General features: G+C 41.7%; 1 protein-coding gene across 3 annotated transcripts in view; it reads right to left on the minus strand.

Moving 5' to 3' along the window:
- unc13bb (unc-13 homolog Bb (C. elegans)) overlaps positions 1-23,464 on the minus strand; it is a 754,941-nt gene that overhangs the window by 623,921 nt on the left and 107,556 nt on the right. For all 3 annotated transcript variants that reach the window (XM_078550332.1, XM_078550323.1, XM_078550314.1), the window contains exon 2: positions 11,907-11,936. In XM_078550332.1, the coding sequence (XP_078406458.1) occupies positions 11,907-11,936 (30 nt within the window). The remainder of the gene's footprint in view (positions 1-11,906; positions 11,937-23,464) is intronic.

The raw sequence follows: 23,464 nt of genomic DNA on the forward strand, positions 1-23,464 counted from the left end.
TCCAATGCCAGTATATCTTTCCTTCTATCAGAGGACTAAAACTGTTCACAGTATTCTAGGTGTGGTCTAACTGGTGCCTTGTATAGTTTTAGCAAGACTTTCCTATTTTTATACTCTATTCTCTTTGAAATAAAGGCCACCATTCCATTTGCCTTCCCTATTACCTGTTGAAAGTTTTTATTATAGCAATAAAAGTCATTTTTAAGAGAAATCTCAAAACATTGTGTTCTTTCACACACAAAATTACTTTTGTCCTTCATTGCCACACTTGATTCAGGTAACACAGTCAGGGCAATGGGTTTACCAGTCACATATAACAATGTTATTCATATAACAGTATTCTAGGTGTGGAGGTGTTTGGAGGACGCGGAATGACAATGCTATCACATTAATAGGAATGTGTGACTTAGGCCAGAATTTTTCCATCGGCAAGTTGGGGGCGGGGCCCACTCGCCGACGCGAAAATGATGCGGGATGACGTCGGAGGGAACCCTCGACGTCATCCCGTCCCATTTAAATATTCAGGAAGGTGGGCGGAAATCAGCTGTCCGCTTGCCGATCTGTCAATGGCCAATTGAAGCCATTGACAGGATAATTAAGCCAATTAAAGGCCCTGCCCGTCCAACCTTAAGGTTGGCGGGCAGGCCAGGAGCCCTGGCGGGCTTCTGAAAAAACATGAAACCTCATCCACTGGCAGGATGAGGTTTCATGTCTGTTTTAAAAAACTTTAATAAACTTAATGTGATATTTATTAACATGTCCCATCTCGTGTGACATTGTCACATGAGGGGGACATGTTAATAATTTTTTTATTTTTCTATTTTTTAAGTTTATAAAACTATCAGCGCTCTCCCTGAGGCAGCACTTAGTCTCAGGGAGCTGTGCGCTCTTTCGCGCATATGTGCAAAAGAGCGCACTTTGACAGTTGGGGAATCTCTGCCCCACACAGGAAGTGCATAGTGCTTCCTGTCAGGTGGCCCGCCCACTAAAAATGGCGGCGGGGCCTGTGGCGGCGGCGGCGATCAGCTGCCCGGCTGCCGCCGTGCCAGTGGGGCCCACCCGCCCATCAAGAGCAAAATTCTGCCCTTAGAGGGAAGGTGTATTACGTCTTTTCTACTCACATGACATGCTACATTCCATATATAAAAAGATTCCTAGCAAGAGCTGTTTTATCCAATGAAATCAAAGAAAGTAAATCAAATTGGCATGCATTTTTAAATCCAGCGCAAGCTCAATCTTGAAATACTATTTCTTTGCTTTTATGAGCCAGAAGTCCAATTATCCTGAAATAAAACAAATCTAGAAATCCTAGAAAATATATCGTCTAGAAATCCTCAAATGTCAAAAATATTAATAGTAACTTTGGTCTTTTCTTTGTTTTATACTTTTAAACGCTTTGAGACAACAGGAGGTCGTGAAAAGCACGAAGAAACAAAAGTCTTTCCTTCTTTCTGGAGGCGGTTCAGAGGAGGTTCACTAGATCGATTCCAGAGATGTGGGGCTTATCTTATGAGGAGAGATTGAGCAGTTTAGGCCTATACTCGCTAGAGTTTAGAAAGATGAGAGGAGATCTAATTGAGGCATATAAGATGCTAAAGGGGACAGACAAAGTAGACGTGGAGCGGATGTTTCCCCTTGTGGGGCATTCTAGAACGAGAGGCCATAGTTTTAGGCTAAGGGGTGGTAGATTTAAATCAGAGATGAGGAGGAATTACTTTCTCAAAGGGTCGCGAATCTGTGGAATTCACTACCTCAGAGTGCAGTGGATGCTGGGCCACTGAATAAATTTAAGGAGGAGATAGACAGATTTTTAATTAGTAACGGGTTGAAAGGTTATGGGGAGAGGGCGGGAAATTGGAGTTGAGGCTGAAATTAGATCAGCCATGATTGTAATGAATGGCGGGGCAGGCTCGAGGGACTGAATTGCCTACTCCCACTCCTAGTTCTTATGTTCTTTCAGTTCCCAGCAGTTTTTGGCTTTTGTATAAGGGGCCATTTTCAGAATTAAAAATATGAATTACTGATGGTAGCATTATTTCCATTGAACCATAAAAAAAGTTATGGTGCAGAAAGAGGCCATTTAGCCCATCGTGTCTGCACCGACCAAAATAGAGAAGAAAGAAACTAGCCGCTCATTTTAATCCCACTTTCCAGTACCTGGTCCATAACCTTGCAGGTTGCAGCACTTCAGGTACCTTTTAAGTGAGTTGACTGTTTCCACCTCAAGCACCAATTAGGCAGTGAATTCCAGATGCCCATCACCCTCTGGGTGAAAAGGTTTTTCCATAAAATGGAGTTTATACCATGAAAATTACAGAAGTTTTTTTATCAAATGTTAAACAAGGTAGGTAACTTGATACAAAAACAATTTTTAACAAAAACACAAAGGCTTAAATGCAAGCTGCTTGCATTTCATCAAGACGAGATTATCCCGTTGACTTCAATGCCTGTGATTCTGGATGCAGCTGTCTCTACTTCATATTCAAACCGTTCTTAAAAATCCACAAGGGAGACCATGCGTTCAGGTCTGCATATTTATCTTAAAAATAAACAAACTGTGCTAATCAATGTTCAGTGAATCTGGAAGGTAACTTGAAAGTCTACGGAAAGTTACTCAATTTTAGGTTAAAAGTAAAAATCTCAATTGAATCTACTGGTAAAAGTTTTTGATCTATTTTCAAGCCTGCAATGCAGTTAGAAGTCTCACTTCACTGCAGCCACTTTCATTCTCCATCATTCTGCACCCTCCAAACATTGCTAGAACTTGACCAGTCTTGACTGCGTCTGGGAAACCTTGTACTGATCACATTCAGAAAAGAAAACAAAAATCAAAATACTGCAGATGCTAAAAATATGGAAATTAAAACAGTAAAAATTGGATATGCTCAACAGATCAGGTAGCATCCATGGAAAACAGCAGCAGCAGTTGCTGTTATTCTAGGAATGCAAATACACCATGAGCATTTCCAGCTTTTCTCATTTATATTTTCATAAAAATGACTGAGCGGAGACATATATCTTCAGGATTTCCATCATCAGGGACGTAGTATCTATTCGCAACAAACTGGAAAAAGACTAGAGAGCTTCAAAATCTATGCTCTGCATTGACTGGTATAACAATCCTATAAGAATTATTAGGTCGAAGAAAAAAGAAAGACTTGTATTTATACAGTGCCTCTCATAACCACCAAACTTCACAAAGCACTTTACAACCAATAAAGTACTTTCAAAGTGTAGCCACTGTTGTAATGCAGGAAAATGCTGCCAATTTGCACAGCGCAAAATCCCACAAACAGAAATGCGATAATGACCAGATAATCTGTTTCTGGTAATGTTGATTGAGGGAAAATATTGGCCAGGACACGAGGGATAGCTCCCCTGCTCTTCTTCGAACTAGTGCCATGAAATCATTTACAGCCACCAGAACAAGCAGATGGAGACTAAATTTAAGGTTTCATCTGAAAGACAGCACTTCCAACAGCGCAGCAATCCTTCAGTAGTGCAACCATCCCTGCAGGTTAGAAGTTAGCAAATGTGACACCTCTATTCAAGAAAGGAGGGAGATAAAAAACAGGGAACCACAGGGCAGTTCGTCTGACATCAGTCGTTGAGAAGGTATAGGTAAAGTACCTCAAATCCGGCTACCTCGGGACAAAGGCCATATCGGATTTCAGATATTGCCGGATTTCTGGTTAGGTGGCTCGAGCCATGGGCAGTTCGCGTCAAGCCAGGTCAGGTGAGGCCAAGGGTCACTTGGAGCACGGGATAGAGCAGCATGTGAAGCAGCGAAGCCAATAACTAGTCTGAACCACACTGCCCCAATGCAGGGCCTAGCCAAATTGTCCAGGTAAGATTTTTTTAATTTTACTCAATTAAAATTGATGGATGGAACATCATAAAGTGTCCAGTTTTCAAACAGCCACATTTGAGCTATACGTGTACTGGAATCTATTATTAAGGAAGTCTTAACAATGCATTTAGAAAATCTTAGTATGATCAGACAAAGGTTTTCCAATTTTCGGATTTCCAAAAGGCCTTCAATAAGGTGCTCCACAAAAAGTTAATAGGCAAGATGAGGACTCGTGGAGTTGGGGGTAACATATTAGCATGGATAGATTGGTTAATGGACAGGAAGCAGAGAGTAGGCCTAAATGGGGCATTTCAAGTTGGCAGGCTGTAACTATTGGAGTGCCACAATGATCACCGCTGGGGCCTCAGCTATTTACTATCTATAGTAATGACTTAGACAAAGAGGCAGAGGTTAATGTATCTAAGTGTGCTGAGGGTAAAAAGCCAGATAGAATTAAGCTCTGAGGAGGACAGGGAGAGGTTGCAAAGAGATTACAGACAGGTTAAGTGAGTGAGCAAATGTGGCAGATGGAGTATAATGTGGGGAAATGTGAGGTTATTCAGTTTGGTGGGAAGAATAGAAAAGCAGAATATTTTTTAAAAGGCGTGAAACTTGTAAATGTTTATGTTCAGAGTAACATGGGTATGCTCGATAAGAAACTCAAAGTTAGCATGCAGGTACAGCTCACAATTAGGAAGGCAAATGTCTTTATTACAAGGGGATTGGAATACAAGAATAAAGAAGTCTTGCTACAATTGTCAACATCCGGGGTTGGGGGGGCCGGGGGGCGTCGGGGGGGGTTAACCACTAACCAGAAACTGAACTGGACTAACCATATCAATACTGTTAATACAACAGCAGGTCAGAGGCTAGGAATTCTGCGGAGAGTAACTCACCACCTGACTCCCTGTCCACTATCTACAAGGCACAAGTCAGGCGTGTGATGGAATACTCTCCACTTGCCTCAATGAGTGCATCTCCAACAACACTCAAGAAGCTCATACCACCCAAGACAAAACAGCCTACTTGATTAGCACCACATCCACCAACTTAAACATTCACTCCCTCCACCACCAATGTACAGTAGCAGCAGTGTATACCATCTATAAGATGCACGGCAGCAACTCACCAAGGCTCCTTAGGCAGCACCTTCCAAACCTGCAACCACTACCACCTAGAAGGACAAAGGTAGTAGATGCATGGACACACCACCACCTGCAAGTTTCCCTCCAAACCACACACCATCCTGACTTGTAGCTATATCCCCATTCCTGAACTGTTGCTGGGTCAAAATCCTGGAATTCCCTCCCTAACAGCACTGTAGGTGTGCCTACACCACAGGGCCTGCAGCTGTTTAAGAAGGCAGCTCATGACCACCTTCTCAAGGGCAATTAGGGATGTGCGTTAAATGCTGGCCTAGCCAGCGACGCCCACATTTCGTGAATGAATAAATTTTTTAAATTGTACAGGGCTTTGGAGAGACCACACCTGGAGTACAGAGTGCAGTTTTGCTCTCCTTTTTAATGGAGGATATATTTGCATTGGAGTGCGGCAAAGGCTCAATGGGTTGGTCCCTGGGATGAGAGGGTTGTCCTATGATGAGAGGCTGAGCACGAGCAATTGTGAATGATCAATAAATGCTGGCATTGCCAGCTATGCCCATATCCTATGACTGAATTTTTAAAAATTGAAAAGGAAAGCTGTATTCACATTTGTGCAGAATTCATTTTGCATATCAAGCAGCTATGTGCACCACAAGTTTGAAGAACAATCCTGGCTACCCTACAGGTCTTGCACTTACTAAACATCTTCTCAGAAGCAGACAGGAATTTGATGCAAATTGATTTTTACCATACTTATAAGATGAAGAATGCAAACTCACCGAGCACTGGTTGAACTAGAGGACTGCATTTGGAATAACAACACAAACACATTACAAAATAAACATGGGAGGCATCTGCCAGCCATTTACTGCCCATTCAAGGTTTTAGTGGCCAAAGTTAGAATTAAAATAAGTTATTGATTTAATTTTACTTTTTATAAGTAAATATTCAAGAAAGTAATTCTTCCAGTTAGACAGAACAATATGAAGACGACAATTTAATCTCAATATATGCTCCGCCAGTTTAACAAAAATTTGATATGAGAATTATTAATGCTGGAGTCAGTTCTCAAAGAGGCTTTTTTTTCCAATAATTCAATCTCACATGTCACCTTCTCTAAACCTTACTGAAATCATTCACAGTAGGCTGTCTCAGACTATTATTCAGCAGTCATTCACTTGTACATGAGTACAAGAGCCATTTGCTGATGTCTATTTGGATCGCCTTGAAACAGGAGAGCGTGGATATCAATATGACAAGCTATCCTGGAATTTCCATCAGTCCATTCCCAAATGAATAGTATCAGGTAGCTTCTATCACCAATGGTTGGGTAGAGTAGTTTTATTCACATTTTCTTTACTTTTCCTCATACTTTTAGGAACGATCAAATTAATTTAATTATCCAGCTAATTTAAAAAATCTGCCATAATGAGGGGCTGCAGTTCAGCCTTGATCAGCATCTACTCACTCTGTACAGTAAGAGACAAATCAGTAGGTAGTTGGCATGTTGTGATATAGTTCCAAAGTGCTAATAGCCCTACAGTATCTCACTCAAGCAAATATTTGGGCGTCAGCCTATAGAGTGTACCTTGGCATTCTATTTGATTCATAGCCTAACTTTTTAACCAGAGGTGAAGGTAGCTTTTATCACCAATGGTTGGGTACAGTAGTTTTATTCACATTTTCTTTACTTTTCCTGATACTTTTAGGAATTATCAAATTAATTTAATTATCCAGCTAATTTTAAAAATCTGCCACAATCAGAGGCTACAGTTCAGCCTTGATCAGTAACGGCGATTAGCAGATTGAATGAAAGAAAGATCATACTGAATATTGGTATTTCACTGGAAATTAATTTTAATTTCCCATTACAGCATGGAGAAAATAGTCTGGGGATGCCTTCCTTTTAGAAGATGCCCTTTCACAGGTAGAGGAACTTTTTCCCCACTCAGTACATAAATAAAACATCTAGAGTAAGTGTTGAAGGTGAATCATTGCGAATGGATGAGGCACAAGACCTAAAATTGATTGAAAGGTACAGGAGGTGAAATCATTTTGAATGAAGATTAAACTGAAGAAAATGACAAAAATGCTATTTGTATTTTTCAACTATGTATTTAGGCTAGCTTGGAACTTTATCATGTCTTAGTATAAGGGGCTACGTCATGGTAGCAGGATTTGTTAAATGCTTGTGCTTGACTTTGCACCTATTTTCTACGAGATTCATAAATAAAATTCAAAATGAAACAAGACGGGGAAAGCACTAAAATAATACGCTGACAATGATCACCTCATGTAAACTTTCTCAGTTGTCAACCAAAGTAATCAGAGCGTAGTAATTGGATTGCAATATATATTACAGATTCACAGGATAGCTAAAGGCTAGCTTGCTGAAGCATCTACTCACTCTGTACAGTAAGAGACAAATGAGGAGGTAGTTGGCAACAGACAACTAATTTTTAAAAATGTGTTTAAAAAGAGACTTAGTCAGGAAATATGTACATTCTAGTTCAGATCCCCAGGTTAACATTATTTCATGTTGGGATACAGTTCCAGAGCGCTAATAGCCCTACAGTATCTCACTCAAGCTATTATTTGGGTGTCAGCCTATAGAATGTACCTTGGCATTCTATTTGATTCGTAGCCTAACCAGAGGTGAAGGGCATGGAAACACAGCAATGCTCCAATTGTTACTGTCATGACAACTGGAAACTGACTGAGTGAGCGCTACCTACATCTTCACCAGCTAACCACAGACATAAAGAACTGTTTAAAGACAACCTGTTTAAAAAAATAAGAAAAGACACTGATCATGAAATGGCTGCCATGAGTCACCTCATAATGCTGTAAAGTTGACCACTTTTCAGGGAAGTTTCTATATGAATTACACTGCAGACCTGTTACATGGAATTTCATACCTGGTAGGGAGGTGGGGGAGAGAGGACACAGTGTCAGTGTCCACTTCAAACAGGGACTCTCTTGAAAGGAAGGCGTTAAAGATGCAAAGTGCTGGACTTGGATCAGATACTCATCAGACATTCAAAACCCCATGTAGAGGATGGAATAACCACCATCTCCTGTTGACCTATATCTTGAAATGTGTCAAAGGTTTCAGAGATGAAAAAACCAAAAAATGGGATTATTTGATCTATAACAATGAATGCAAGACATGCGAATCAAATTCCCTTCCAGGAATATACAGGGAGGAGTTTTAAAAAGTAGTTCTACCAAGCAGAATCAGAAAAAGAAAGCAGGAGGAAAAAGAAACATGACTGTCATCGAAGACACTGCTGGGAAAGAGCAGCAAAGATCTCTCTCTCTGGAAGCTAAAAGGTTGTCTTAACAGAGTGCAGACCTGAACAAAGTCAACTCCAGAATTCTATAGGAAACCACCCAACTTCAAAAGGCAACAACATTCAATGATCTATGCCTCAAAGACAGGCAAAGGAATTAACCGTGCAGTCTTTTAACTTTTATTAGGCTCTAACTTTCTTACTTCTGATATCGGTGTGTGTCTAATAGCATCTTATTTTTTCTCAGGTTTACTAACTAACAAACTTACTCTTTCTTTGACTCAAGCAAACTTGGTTTGGTTGGCTCCTTATTAACAAGTAAATACATTTGGATTGGAAAAGGCATTTACAGGGAAATAGGAAGGGATTAATCAAGGACAGTCAGCATGGTTTTGTTAAGGGGAGTGCCTGACCAATTTGATTGAATTTTTCAAAGAGGTGACCAGGTGTGTAGATGAGGGCAATGCATTTGATGTAGTCTACTTGGACTTCAGCAAGGCTTTTGATAAGGTCCCGCATGGAAGACTGACAACGAAGGTAAGAACCAATGGGATCCAAGGCAATTTGGCAAATTGGATCCAGAATTGGCTGAGTGGCAGGAAGCAGTGGGTGATGGTCGAGGGGTGTTTTTGTGACTGGATGCCTGTGTCCAGTGGGGTTCCACAGGGATCGGTGTTGGGTCCCTTGCTGTTTGTGGTATAGATAAACGATTTAGACTTGAATGTAGGAGGGTTGATCATTAAGTTCGCGGATGACACGAAAATTGGTGGGGTGGTAAATACTGAGGAGGATAGCCTTAGATTACAGGAAGATATAGACGGGCTGATCAGTGGCAAATGGAATTTAATCCATATAAGTGTGAGGTGATGCACTTCGTCAGGACAAACAAGGCATGGGAATACACGATGAATGGCAGGACCCTGGGAAGTACCGAAGATTAGAGGGACCTTGGTGTACATGTCCACCGGTCCTTTAAGGTAGCTGGACTGGTAGATAAGTTGGTTAAGAAGGTATATGGGATACTTGCCTTTATTAGCCGAGGCACAGAATGTAAGAGCAGGGAGGTTATGCGGGAACTGTATAAAATGCTGGTTAGGCCACAGCTTGAGTATTGTGTGCAGTTCTGGAATCCGCATTATAGGAAGGATGTGATTGCACAAGAGAGAGTGCAGAGGAGATTTACCAGGATGTTGCCTGGGCTGGAGAGTTTTAGTTATGAGGAGAGATTGGATAGACTGGGGTTATTTTCCCTGGAGCAGAGGAGATTGAGGGGGGACATGATTGAGGTATATAAAATTATGAGGAACATAGATAGGGTAGACAGGAAGGAACTTTTCCCCTTGGTGGAGGGATCAATAACCAGGGGGCATAGATTTAAGGTAAGGGGCAGGAGGCTTAGAGGGGATGTGGGGAAGATTTTTTTCACCCAGAGGGCGGTAGGAATCTGGAACTCACTGCCTGAAAGGGTGGTAGAGGCAGAAACCCTCATAACATTTAAGAAGTATTTGGATGCGCACTTGCGATGCCATGACATACAATGCTATGGGCCTAGTGCTGGAAAATGGGATTAGAATAGTTAGGTACTTGTTTGACTGGTGTAGACTCGATGGGCCAAATGGCCTTTTTCTGTGATAAAAACAAAAAGCTAAAAGCTACTGCGGATGCTGGAAATCCAAAACAAAAACAGAATTACCTGGAAAAACCCAGCAGGTCTGGCAGCATCGGTGGAGAAGAAATCAGCTAACGATTCGAGTCTTCATGACCAGTTCTGCCGAAGGGTCATGAAGACTCGAAACGTTAGCTGATTTCTTCTCCACCGATGCTGCCAGACCTGCTGGGTTTTTCCAGGTAATTCTGTTTTTGTTTTGGCCTTTTTCTGTGCTGTACACCTCTATAACTCTATGACTGCCACCAACTGAGGGGGGTTGAATAGAAGGGGAACCAACTCACTCTTCCTCACCTGGTCTTAACATTACTATGATGATTAAAAAATATCCGTTCTACTTAAGCCTCAATACTTCTGTGTAATTTTACAAACTTAATATAATTTCTATTCAAGAAAGGAGAGAGAGAGAGAAAGCAGAAAACTATAGGCCAGTTAGCCTAACATCTAGGGAAAATATTTGAATCCATCATTAAAGGGGTAATAGGAGATTTTCTAAAAGGACATTCAGAAAATCAGAATATAATTAGGCAGAGTCAACATGATTTTGCGAAAAGGAAATCACGTTTGACTGATTTATTAGAGTTCTTTGAAGAAATAACAAGCAAGGGGAACCTGTAGATATGGTGAATTTGGATTTCTAAAAGGTATTCATTAAGGTGCCACATCTAAGGTTACTTTACAAAATAAGAGTTCATGACGTACGAGGTAACGTATTAGCATGGAAAGAAAATTGGTTAGCTGACAAGAAGTAAAGAGTAGGAATAAATGGATAATTTTAGGCTCGATAAGCTGTAACTAGTGGAGTGGCACAGGGATCAGCACTGGGGCCTCGACTATTTACAATCTATATCAATGACTTGGATGAAGGGACCAAATGTATGGTACCTGAATTTGCTGATGACACAAAGATAGATAGGAAAGCATAAAAGAGTCTACAAAGGGAATTAGATAGGTTAAGTGAGTGGGCAAAAATTTGGCAGATGAAGTATAATGTGGAAAAATGTAAACTTGTCCACTTTGGCAGGAAAAATAGAAAAACAATATACTATTTAAATGGAGAGAGATTACAGAACTCGCTGGTGCAGAGGGATCTGGGTGTCCTGGTGCATGTATCACAAAAAGTTAGTATACAGGTACAGCAAGTGATTAGGAAGGACAATGGAATGTTGCTGTTTATTGCAAAGGGAATAGAGTATAAAAGTAGGGAAGTGTTGCGACAGCTGTGGTAAGACCACATCTGCAGTAGTGTGTACAATTTTGGTCTCCTTATTTAAGGAAGGACATAATTGCATTAATGCAGGGAAGGTTCACTCCATTGATTCCTGGGGTTGTCTGATTCTTGACTGAAAAGGGAATCATAGGCATAATGGGTAGACAGGAAAGTAGAGGCCACAATCAGATCAGCCATGATCTTATCAAATGGTGGAGCAGGCTCAATGGGCCAAATGGCCTACACTTGCTCCTAATTCATATGTTTGTATGAAGGGGTTAGCCTTTGAGTAAAGTTCGAGCAGGCTGCACCTATACCCATTGGAGTTTAGAATAAGAGGTGATGTTACTGAAACATGTAAAACCCTGAGGGAACTTGACAGTATGGATGCTGAGAGGATGTTTCCCTTTTTGGGGAGTCTAGAACTAGGGAACACTATTTAAAAATTAGGGGTCTCCTAGTTAAGACTGAGAGGCAGTGATTTTTTTTTTCTCAGAGGGCCATGAGTCTGTGGAATTCTCTTCCCCAGAGAGCAGCAGAGGCTGGGTCATTCAGGGCTGAGTTAGATAGATTTTTGATCGATAATGGAGTCAAGGGCTATGGGGGGTAGAAAAGTAAGTGGAGGTGAGACCATAAACAGATCAACCATGATCTTATTGAATGGCAGATCAAGCTTGAGGGGCCAAATGGCCTACTCCTGCTCCTAATTCTTATGTTCTCATGTATGCCAAAACGCAACAACATTGCAAATAATTGTGTTCTTAATCCAATACATGAGTCTTACCTGGAGATCCGCTGAGGCTGGCTTTCTTAACTACAAAAGGTGGGGGGAGGGGAGAAAGAAAGAAAAAGAAGAAAAACATTAACTGCAAGGAAAAATTATTTCATTGCATTAGTAATATAGATGTAAACAAACAATGCAGTTTGTGCAATTAATCATCACCTCTTGAAATTGGTTCATTGAGCTTTTACCAAGAAAACCTGAACAACTGCATAGCCAGCACATGATTATGTGGAACTAACTAGCTAAATTGTAACTGCAACAACTAGCTGGACCAGTTGGCAGCATTAAAGCCATAATATTGTTGCAGAAACTCTCAGTTGATTGAAATGGTCTTAATACATACTACTCCTCTTAATTCAATGTCACTTAATTCAAGTTGCCTGATAATTCCAATTTTTCAACCACTATAATAACCACTTTTTATCTACACTGTTAATTTCAAATTATTGGATAATACAAAACATTTTTCAGCACAAAAAAGCTTCAAAATTATCAGGACCTAATTGTAGTACTCTGGAATTGAACAGGTATTCATAGCTATCTGACATTATTTGACAGCTCATAGAACCCATTTTTTTCAACCTCTCTAGGCTAGCATTATAGGCTAGCAATTTAACGAGTAGGCATGCAGGCTTCAAGGTGTGAGGCGTTCATTACAAAGCTCAATTACAAAAAAAAATGTTTTCTTGAAAAAGATCAATGCTAGGCAAATTTGTACTGAGCAGTTAAGCATCTTCAATTAGAACCAGAGGTGTCAGCCGTGGCTCAGTTCATAGCACACTCACCTTTGAATCAGAGGGTTGTGGGTTCATGTCCCACTCCCGGAAACCAAGAACTGTGATTGTAATCGAAAGAGTTGCAATCTGTGACTGTTGATAACTCGAAAGAGTTTCAATTAGAACCAAGTATTTGAGCATCGTGGGGAGGCAGTGGTGTAGTGGTATTGTCACTGGAAAAGTAATCCAGAGACTCAGGTTAATGCTTTGGGGACCCAGGTTCGAATCCCACCGCGGCAGATGGTGAAATTAGAATGCAATAAAAACCTAATGAAACCATTGTTGGTTGTTGTAAAATCCCATCTGGTTCAATAATGCCCCTTTGGGAAGGAAATCTGCCATCCCACCTGGTCTAGCCTCAATGTGACTCCAGGCCAGTCTCAGTTGTATCAAATCTCCTTAAAAGAAAAGGAGCCGGACGGACAACCTGGCATCGACAATGGCAAACTCAGCCCTGTCGACCCTACAAAGTCCTTCTTAACACATTAATTAAGCAACAGCCTGACATAGTCATACTCACGGATTCATACCTTACAATGTCCCAGGCATCATCATCATCACCACCCCTGGGCTGGGTATGTCCTGTCCCACTGGCAGGTCAGACCCAGCAGAGGTAAAGGCACAATGGTAGACAGTCGGGAGGGAGTTGCCCTGAGAGTGCTCAACATTCTCTCCAGGCCACATGAAGTCTCACGGCGGTCAAACATGGGCAACAAAACCTACTGGCTACCACGTACTGCACCTCCCCTGCCTCAACTGATGAATCAGTAATCCTCCATGTTGAACACCACTTGGGGGAAGTGCTGAAGATGGCAAGGGTGCAGAATGAACTCTGGGTGAGGGACTTCAATGTCCATCACCAAGAGTGGCTCAGTAGCACCACTACTGACCAGGCTGGCCGAGTCCTAAAGGACATAGCTACTAGACTGGTCTGCGGCAGGTGACGAGGGAACCAGCAAGAGGGAAAAACATACTTGACCTCATCCTCACCAACCTCTGCCGCAGATGCATCTGTCCATGACAGTATCAGTAGGAATGACCAGCGCACAGTCCTTGTGGAGACGAAGTCCTGTCTTCACACTGAGGATACCCTCCATCATGTTGTGTAGCACTACCATCGTGCTAAATGGGATAGATTTCGAACAGATCTAGCAACTCAAGACTGGGCATCCATGAGACGCTGTGGGCCATCAGCAGCAGCAGAACTGTTCTCAACCACAATCTGTAACCTCATGCCCTGGCATATCCCTTACTCTACCTTTGCCACCCTGATTCAATGAAGAGTGCAGGGGGGCATGCCTAAAAATGAGGTGTCAACCTGGTGAAGCTATAACACAGGACTACTTGTGTGCCAAGCAGCAAGGGATAGATGAATCAGATCTAAGCTCTGCAGTCCTGCCACATCCAGTCACGAATGGTAGTGGATAATTAAACAACTTACTGGAGGAGGAGGCTCCACAAATATGCTCATCCTCAATGATGGAGGACCCCAGCACATCAGTGCAAAAGATAAAGCTGAAGCATTCGGAACAACTTTCAATCAGAAGTGCCAAGTAGATGATCCAACTCAGCCTCCTTCGGAGGTCCCCAGCATCACAGATGCCAGTCATCAGCCAATTCGATTCACTCCACGAGATATCAAGAAATGGCTGAAGGCACTGGACAGTGCAAAGGCTATGGGCCCTGACAACATTCTGGCATTAGAACTGAAGACTTGCGATCCAGAACTTGCCATGCCCCTGGTAAGCTGTTCCAGTATCGCTACAACAATGGCATCTACATGACAATTTGAAAAAATTGCCCAGGTATATCCTGTACACAAAAAGCAGGGCAAATCCAACCTGGCCAATTACTGCCCCATCATTCTACCCTCAATCATCAGTAAAGTAACGGAAGGGGTCATCAACAGTGCTATCAAGCGGCACTTGCTTAGCAATAATCTGCTGACTTATGCTCAGTTTGGGTTCCGCCAGGGCCACTCAGCTCCAGACCTCATTACAGCCTTGGTTTAAACATGAACAAAAGAGCTACACTCCAGAGGTGAGGTGAGAGTGACTGCCCTTGACATCAAGGCAGCATTTGACCGAGTGTGGCATTAAAGATCTCCAGCAAAACTGGAGGCAGCAGGAATCAGGGGGAAAGCTCTCTGCTGGTTGGAGTTAAACCGAGCACAAAGCAAGATGGCTATGTTTGTTGGAGGTCAATCATCTCAGTTCCAGGACATGACTGCAGGGGTTCCTCAGGGTAGTGTCCTACATACAACCATATTCAGCTGCTTCTTCAATGACCTTCCCTCCATAATAAGGTCAGGCTGTTTGCTGATGATTGCATAATGTTCAGCACCGTTCGCAACTCCTCAGGTAGTGAAGCAGTCCATGTCCAAATGCAGCAAGACCTGGAAAATATCCAGGCTTGGGCTGACAAGTGGCAAGTAACAGTCACGCCACAAAAGTGACAGGCAACAACGATCTCCAACAAGAGAAAATCTAACCGTCGCCCCTTGACATTCAATGGCATTACCATCACTGAATCCCCCACTTTCAAGATCCTGAGGGATACCATTGACCAGAAACTGAACTGGACTAGCCATATAAATGCTGTGGCTACAAGAGAAGGTCAGAAGCTAGGAATCCTGCAGCAGGTAACTCACCTCCTGACTCCCAAAAGCCTGTCCATCATCTACAAGGCACAAGTCAGGAGTGTGATGGAATACTCCCCACTTGCCTGGATGAGTGCAGCTCCAACAACACTAAAGAAGCTTCACACTTTCCAGGGCAAAGCAGCCCACTTTATTGGAATGCCATCCACAAACAGTCACTCCCTCTACCACTGACAGCAGCAGCAGTGTATAGCATCTATAAGATGCACTGCAGAAACTCACCAAGCCTCCTTAGGCAGCACCTTCCAACCCACGACCACTATCATCTAGAAGGACATGGGCAGCAGACACATGGGAACACCACCACCTGGATGTTCTCGTCCATCTACTCACCATCCTGATTTGGAAAAATATCGCTGTTCCTTCACTGTCTCTAGGACAAAATCATGGAACTCCCTCCCTAACAGCACTGTAGGTGTACCTACAACACATGGATTGCAGCGGTTCAAGAAAGCAGCTCACCACCATCTTCTCAAGGGCAATTAGGGATGGGCAATAAATGCTGGCCTAGCTAACGACGCCCACATCCCATGAATGAATAAAAAAGAACACTACCAACCAGCTACAAAAAACAAGCACACTATATGCACACAATAAAATGATGAGTATGTCTGCATTCAAGTGCAATGTAACAAAACCAGTCATCCTGTTGGAACCCAGAATAGGGACCGTCTACATAGAGCTTTACATCTCAAACATTTCAGGTTAAAAATTGCAAAAAAATCAATGATTTCTATTTTCTTAAAGGTTCACCATTCGTGAAAACATGTCTTCGCCATTTTCTTAGTGTTTAAAATTCTCTACAGCACAAATCCTGTTGAAAAGAAAACACTTGCATGCAAGATCATGTTAAAAACACTCCTTAATCTTCTTCTTCCTTGATGAAATAATGTTTGCCAAAAACACACAGGTTATGCTTCTAATAAATTATTGGAACTGAACATATACAATGCAGCCAATGAAGACCTCATAAAGCATACAGTCTCATGTCTATTAAAACCAACAATTCCTGTACAAATTGTTTTCACTGTTCAATTTAACAATTAACTTTTTCCATTTGACCCTCATGGCATAACATTAGCTGCACTTTTTTTGTAAGTATATGGGTATAGTGCACTAAGCACTTAACAAGATCTACTACATAAATGATTTAGTTTTATGTCTTTCCACCTTCATTTTCTCAGCTCCCCAGGGTTAAAATTATGTTAAACTGCTCACTGCAGAACTGTTTATATTCCTAATAAAGTCGACCTGTTTCAAATGCACCTCAATTGTGCCATAGTTGCCTTTTATTTGCCCATTACTCCATGCATTGCATCATGCAACTATCTATTATATATGACCTAGGCAAACTATCTGTTGTTAGAATACTATTAAATTACCTGATCCTTATTCAATGAATCTCAACATACCATACCCATCAATGCTTGTTAAACAAATACTTAAATTATTTTTTATACCCTAATTTTGTTCTTTACAAATTTCTGGAGATTTTCAATTAATAATAAAAGTTGGTAAAGAAATAAAATTCACCAAATGGGGCTTGCTGAACTAAGCTTCTGTGACTGATTTTTCTACCACAAGTACCATTTTGAGGCCAGTACCTAGTCTGCTGCCAGGTAAAAAGGAACTATACTCACTGGTATTCAGTTAAGTTGTCATGTTAAATAATATGGGGTGGGGGTGGGGTGTGAGATAGGCAAGACATGTCCACTTATATTTGAACCATAAGATATATGCATACAGACATCTAACCAATATGTTGCTTTTTAACAATAAGACATCATAAGTGTCAAAGGTAGTCTATTTCCTCCTTCATTTTCTCCCTTGTCTACAATTTGACACATGCCTTTTGGTTATCAGCAAATTGTATAAGTTCCTTCAATTCCAAAATCCAGATCTCTTAAGCATAAGGTAAATAACAATATCATAACACTGACACATGTAGAAAACCACCTACCATATCTGCTCATTTAAGAAATTTCCTTTTATTCTCATCATTTGCTTTCCTTCCACTAACCATCTCTCTCTTTCTGCCTAGCCACATTCCCCTTCTCCATATTGTTATGATCTGGTTAGGGACCTGTAACCTTTTGTTTAAAGTAGACAAAGTTTGAAATCCCAGCTACCCACTTGGAGAATAAAGCCATAAGATTCCCACAGTTTTAAAACAAACAAAATAAACTTTACTATACAGAGTCAGGAAAGTAAAGCAATTTACAATATCTATCTTACATTCTAACATTCAGAATTAACATGAGGCAAATATGAATTAACAGGCAAACATTGGCTGAACACAGCACACTGCACATTAAATGACAGATGCGACCATAACAGATCCCACAGATTTCTCAGCAATCAACCCAGGCATCAGTGACCACTGAGAGTCACAAAATCTTGTTAAAACACTATTTCCATCATGGAAGATTTCAACTCCTCGCTTTTGAAGATCTAGCGTCCGGATTCCCTCAAAAGCCTCTCTGACTCGGAGTGCCTCAATGGCTGCTCACCTCCCAATGGTTCAATCTCTCCTCCTGAGACTGTGTTCTACAGGATTCACAAAGCTGCACTCCTGCCTTCCAACTCTCTTGCAGATCACTAGATTCACGAAGCAGGCACTGCCCCTGGGTTTCTCTGAATTCCAGTCTCTTGGCTGCTCCGAGCTATAAATGGCTCCCAGGACTTCTTCTGAGCCTTAACGCTCTCCAGCACAAAACTAGTGACCTTCAGTCACCTTCTCAGCTCCCCAGGATTTATCCTGAGCCCTAACTGCTCTAAATAACACCAAGGCTCTCTGTGAGCTACCTGTAAAATTTTCCTATAAGTTTTTTTAAGGCTGATCAAGCAACACCTGTCATTTAGAAATCTGTGTTAATTAGACTTGATTAATTCAGGTTTCTCTAAATACTTAGCTTGAGAGCCGACAACCATTCAGCATTTCACACTAAGTGTTTTGAAGCAAGAATGGGGGAGGTGGAGGTAGTGGTGGTTATCTCCAAAATGGCAAGATAAACAAAAATGAACAGGAAAAATACATTTGTGTTAGTTCCAAAAACAGTACAATTGTTTAGGCCTGATGTACTGTTTGGCAATATACACATTATACTATAGATTGTTTAACAGGATCCAAATGGAACCAATACAATCCAATATTTAATCAAAGATGTGGGGCTTCAACAGTTAAAAATTACATTATATATATATAATATATATATATAGTTGGTTCCCCAAAAATATGAGTTAATGAGAGAAATCAGAAAGTAGACCACTGTAATTGACAAAAGCTATTATTTTAATTTTTCATTGGTGGAAATGTAGCAGCTTTCACAAACTTTTATGGCACAGAAATTCGATTATGCTCAAAGGGGGCACAGGGGAGGTGGTTCTTGCACCCCACGTGCATACTCGTGTTGTCCTAAGCAGCACATAATATTTGTGCTGCCTGCTCATCCAGAGATGAGCATGCTATTCATTGGACACATTTGTTTGGGTGGCTGGGTATTAGACATCTCTCATGACACTTAGAGATAGCCAGCATCTTTTAAAAGAGGAAGTGCATTCTGGCTGCAGGCAATAGGAAGAAAATGCAGGCAATAGGCAGAAATGACTGCAAGGCTTGCAGATCAGGCACCAAGTTTCTCTGATACAGTCTCGAAGAGCCAGATGCAATTTATGGTGGGAGATGCTTCCCCCCTCTTCAGGGAGTAAAAATCCTTCCAGTTAACAACTCTGTCGCCAAAGGGAAGAGGTCACCGAGGAAATTAATGCCAGAAGCTTAACTCCATGGACATGCCTGCAATGCCTCAAAAGGTTCAATGACTCCAATCCCTTCAAATAAAACAGACTGGCTATCACAAGCAGGGGCAGCATCATGGCAGTGGTAATACTGGAAGAGTTGTTATGGAGGGTTTCATCACACCTCTCCTCCTTCTTTACCCCTCATGAATTCTATCTCACCATACATAGTCTCTGACAAACTACAGATGCCTTCACCAGCCACTTCCATCTCTCTCTCTATTTTCCCATTAAACTAAAATTTGACCCTTATTACCTCTTTCATTTCAAGTGCTGCAGACATGGAAGTGCCACATGAGGAAGAGGAGGCTAGTCTTTATAATGCTGCAGCTTTACTCAATCTCACCCTTGCAAGTGCCGGATCAGATAAGGGCACCATATGTAATAAGAGGATAGGCTGGAGAACCTCCTAAACTCTAGCCATGAGAAATGATTGGGGAAGCATGAGAGTAGGTTAAGAAGCACACAGGTGCTTGCAAGCTAAGGGTTTGCACCGAATTATTCATAATTATTCCTTTAACCACTAGATTTGGATGGAAAACAGTTATTTGCTAAATTTGCTTTTTGTTCTGGGTTTAGTGTTGGTAGTTATATCTGCAGCGATGACCTCAAAACCTATGAAACTACACTGAAAGAAGGCAACTGATGGTTGTAATAAGGACAATGGTAAAGAATTCATGACTGTTGATGTGTTGTGTTTGGGGGGGATCGTTCAGGTTGTTCGATGAGATACTTTCACAGCTCTTGTAGTTAGGGGCACCAGTGGCTGATGCCTGTCCTTTTCTCCCTGCTCTTCATATTTCTCCTCTTTCAATGGCCCAGCTAGTGTTAAGGGCTCGTCCCTCAAGCCATAGAGCAGACAGCCACTGATTAGATAACTTGCTTGGAGATGTACTGCAAAATTCCTCTGGAGCCTACCTGATACAATGATGGAGTGCAAACCATAATATGTTGCTGATGTCACTTGCTGCAATCTGGCAGAAAAGTCAAGGGCCACAGTGACCTTGACAGTTACAGTGCTATCGACGCTCTGATGTATATTTGAGCTGTCACTGCAACCTGTGGCGTGGATTGATAACAGCCTCTTTTGTGAAGCAAGGACACCTCATAATTTGCTCCTCAGTGAAGCTAATGCAAGGCAATACTCCCTGAAGACTCACTGTGGGTATGGCCTCTTGTGCAGTGTCCTCATCCTCCTTTTCTCTCTTGTTGCAACAGCTCCTGCTCCCTCCTGTTTCCTTTGCTGCTATCAACAATCTGACACCTTTAACATATTAAAATTTCCCAAGGTGCTTCACAGGAGCATTTTAAAGTAAAATTTGACATCAAGCCACGGAAAGGAATTATTAGGGCAGATAAACAAAAGCTCGGTCAAAGAGGTAGCTTTCAAGGAATGCCTTAAAGGAAGAAAGAGAAGTTGCGAGCCAGAGGGGTTTAGGGAGGGAATTCCAGAACTTAGAACCTTGGCAGCTGAAGTGGGATTTGAAAAGGAGAATTAAGTTTGAGGATAACTTTATCTCGCCTTTTTGATGCTGCCTTTAACTGCCTTTACTCCTGCTCTGTATACTTCAAACACTCACCACACACAAACTAATCAATACCTGCACCAAAGATGGCATCTGGCATGCTTCACAACACATGTTTACTCCTCCTAAAAAAGGGTGCTATCTTACCCAATTTCTTGCCCAAAACATGGAACACAAACCTGCTTGAAAATGAATTTGAGGTTTCCTATATCGATTTTATTCACCCTTCTCTACAATCTGAACAACAAGTGGAATGTTTATTAGCCACAATTAATTATATATTAAATATCATTGGCATTATGTGCATGCCAAATGAGAACAGGATGCGGATTTTCTGTCATGCCAGCACCTTCCTCCAGTAGAATAGGCTGTGAACAGACAGTTATTTAGGTAATGTTCCAGAAAGCATCAAAAATCCAAGGAAACAAAATCCCACTAAAACTTAGTGCTTTCAAAATAGAGTGGGGAAGGAGAGAAGCTTTTTTTCCCCCGGGAAGGAATATGTAAATTTGTTTTTTTTTACAATAGTGATATTTCAATTAGCTATTTCATTGCATTCAGATTTACAAGGCTTAAGAATATCTCAACCACCTAAACCCTAGCGGTAACTATTTCCATTAAATAATAATTAAAATGTACTTCATTTCAACATTAAAGGATTCATTGCCATTGGAATTAGAACAAACATCAGACACCTATGCACATAAATTTAGCCTAACATAATTTATCCTTGATCTTCAAGACAGCTCTTTTGCTTGAAGGGGGAAGGGGAATTATTAAGGTATCAATTCCCCAACCAGCTGGATTGTGCTTCCAGAATTATTAGAATGACAGACGGATTAGCGAACCTACCATATTTTGCACCGTGCCATGCCACGGATGGACTGAAGCAAATAGGTGCAGTCGACTAAATTCACCCTCACTATCCTGGCAGTGGAACAGGAATTTTTCTACTGCTATTCAAACAGATTCTTAGTTGGCAGATTGCAATATCCGATTTGCCCACTAACATCATTATACAATTCAATCAACTAGATTACTGAACAACAATCTGTATGAACATGGCAGTGTAACTTAGAATCATAGAATGGTTACAGCACAGGAGAAGGTCATTTGGCCAGTCATGTCTGTGCTGGCTCTCTGGAGGAGCAATTCACCTAGCGCCACTCCCTGTCTTTTCCCCATAGCCTTGCAAAACTTGAATTAGCATCCTAGCAATTCTCTGCAATAAAATGAAATTAGCTACAAATGTATCCCATGAAGCAATTATAATCTCCAGTTAATAAACAATAAAAAATTTAAATGCCCAAGGAACACAAAAAGAAAATAAATCAGTGAACATGGGGTGTAGGGGGGAAAAGTAACTGTCAAACCAACCATCACAGTTAACATATAGGTGCCGATCTGTGAAGGCTGAGGTGACGATAAGCCCCAAAGAACAGTACACTGCCATGTGCAACTTAGATCTCTGACTATCAACCAGCACAACTGTAAATAGCCCAATTCAGGGCCCCAAAGGAAGATGGCTGCAGCTGCTGGAGGCCAGTCTTCTCATCCCCGGGACATTACTGCAGGAGTTCCTCAGGGCATGTCTTAGTCCAAACCATCTTCAGTTGCTCCATCAATGAAGTTCCCTCCATCACAAGGTCAGAAGTGGGAATCTTCAGTGCCATTCACAACTCCTGAAACACTGAAGCAGTCTGTGTCCATATGCAGGTATACCTGGACAACATTCAGGCTTGAGCTAATAAGTGGCAAGTAAAATTCACACCACCCAAGTACAAGGCAGTGACCATCTCCAACAAGAGAGAATCTGGCCATCTCCCTTTGACTTCCAAAAGCCTATCAACATCTACAAAGCACTAGTCAGGAATGTGATGGAATACTTTCCATTTGCCAGGATGAGTGCAGCTCCAACAACACTTAAGAAGCTTGACACAGTCCAGCACAAAGCAGTCTGCTTGATCGATACCCCAGCAACCACTTCAATCATTCAATCCCTTCACCACTGAAGCAGAGTGGCAGCTGTGCATACCATCTACAAGAAGCAGTGCAACACCTCGCCAAAGCTCCTTTGACAGCGCCTTCCAAACCCACAACCTCAACCACCTAGAAGGGTAAGGGCAGCAGAAGCTTGGGAAAACACCACCTGCAAATTCCCCTCCAAGTTACACGCCATCCTGACTTTGAACTGCATCACCATTCCTTCACCTGCGCTAGGTCAAAATCCTGGAACTCCCACCCTAACAGCATATGGGTGTATCTATACTAGTTGAACTGCAGCAGGGAGTGGCAGTGGCATGCTGGTATTGTCACTGGGCTAGTCTTCCAGAGACCCAGGGTAATGCTCTAGGGAACAAAAACAGAAAATGCTGGAAAATTTCAGCAGGTCTAACAGCATCTGTGGAGAGAAAGACAAAGAGTTAACGTTTCGAGTCCGTATGACTCTTCTTCAGGCTCTTCTTCTGTTTCCACAGATGCTGTTAGACCTGCTGAGTTTTTCCAGCATTTTGACTCCCGTAATGTTCTGGGGACCCAGGCTCGAATCAGCAGATGGTGAAATTTGAATTCAATAAAAAAAAATCTGGAATTAAAAGTCTAATGATGACCACAAAACCATCGTTGTAAAAACCCATCTGGTTCACTAATGTCCTTTAGGAAATCTGCCATCCTTACCCGGTCTGGCCGACATGTGACTCTAGACCCACACAGCAATGTGGATGACTTTTAACTGTTCTCTGAAATGGCCGAGCAAGCCATTCAGTTTAAGGGGCAATTAGGGATGGGCAATAAATGCTGGCC

Source organism: Cetorhinus maximus, chromosome 1, assembly GCF_964194155.1.
Source record: "Cetorhinus maximus chromosome 1, sCetMax3.hap1.1, whole genome shotgun sequence".
Lineage (NCBI taxonomy): Eukaryota > Metazoa > Chordata > Chondrichthyes > Lamniformes > Cetorhinidae > Cetorhinus > Cetorhinus maximus.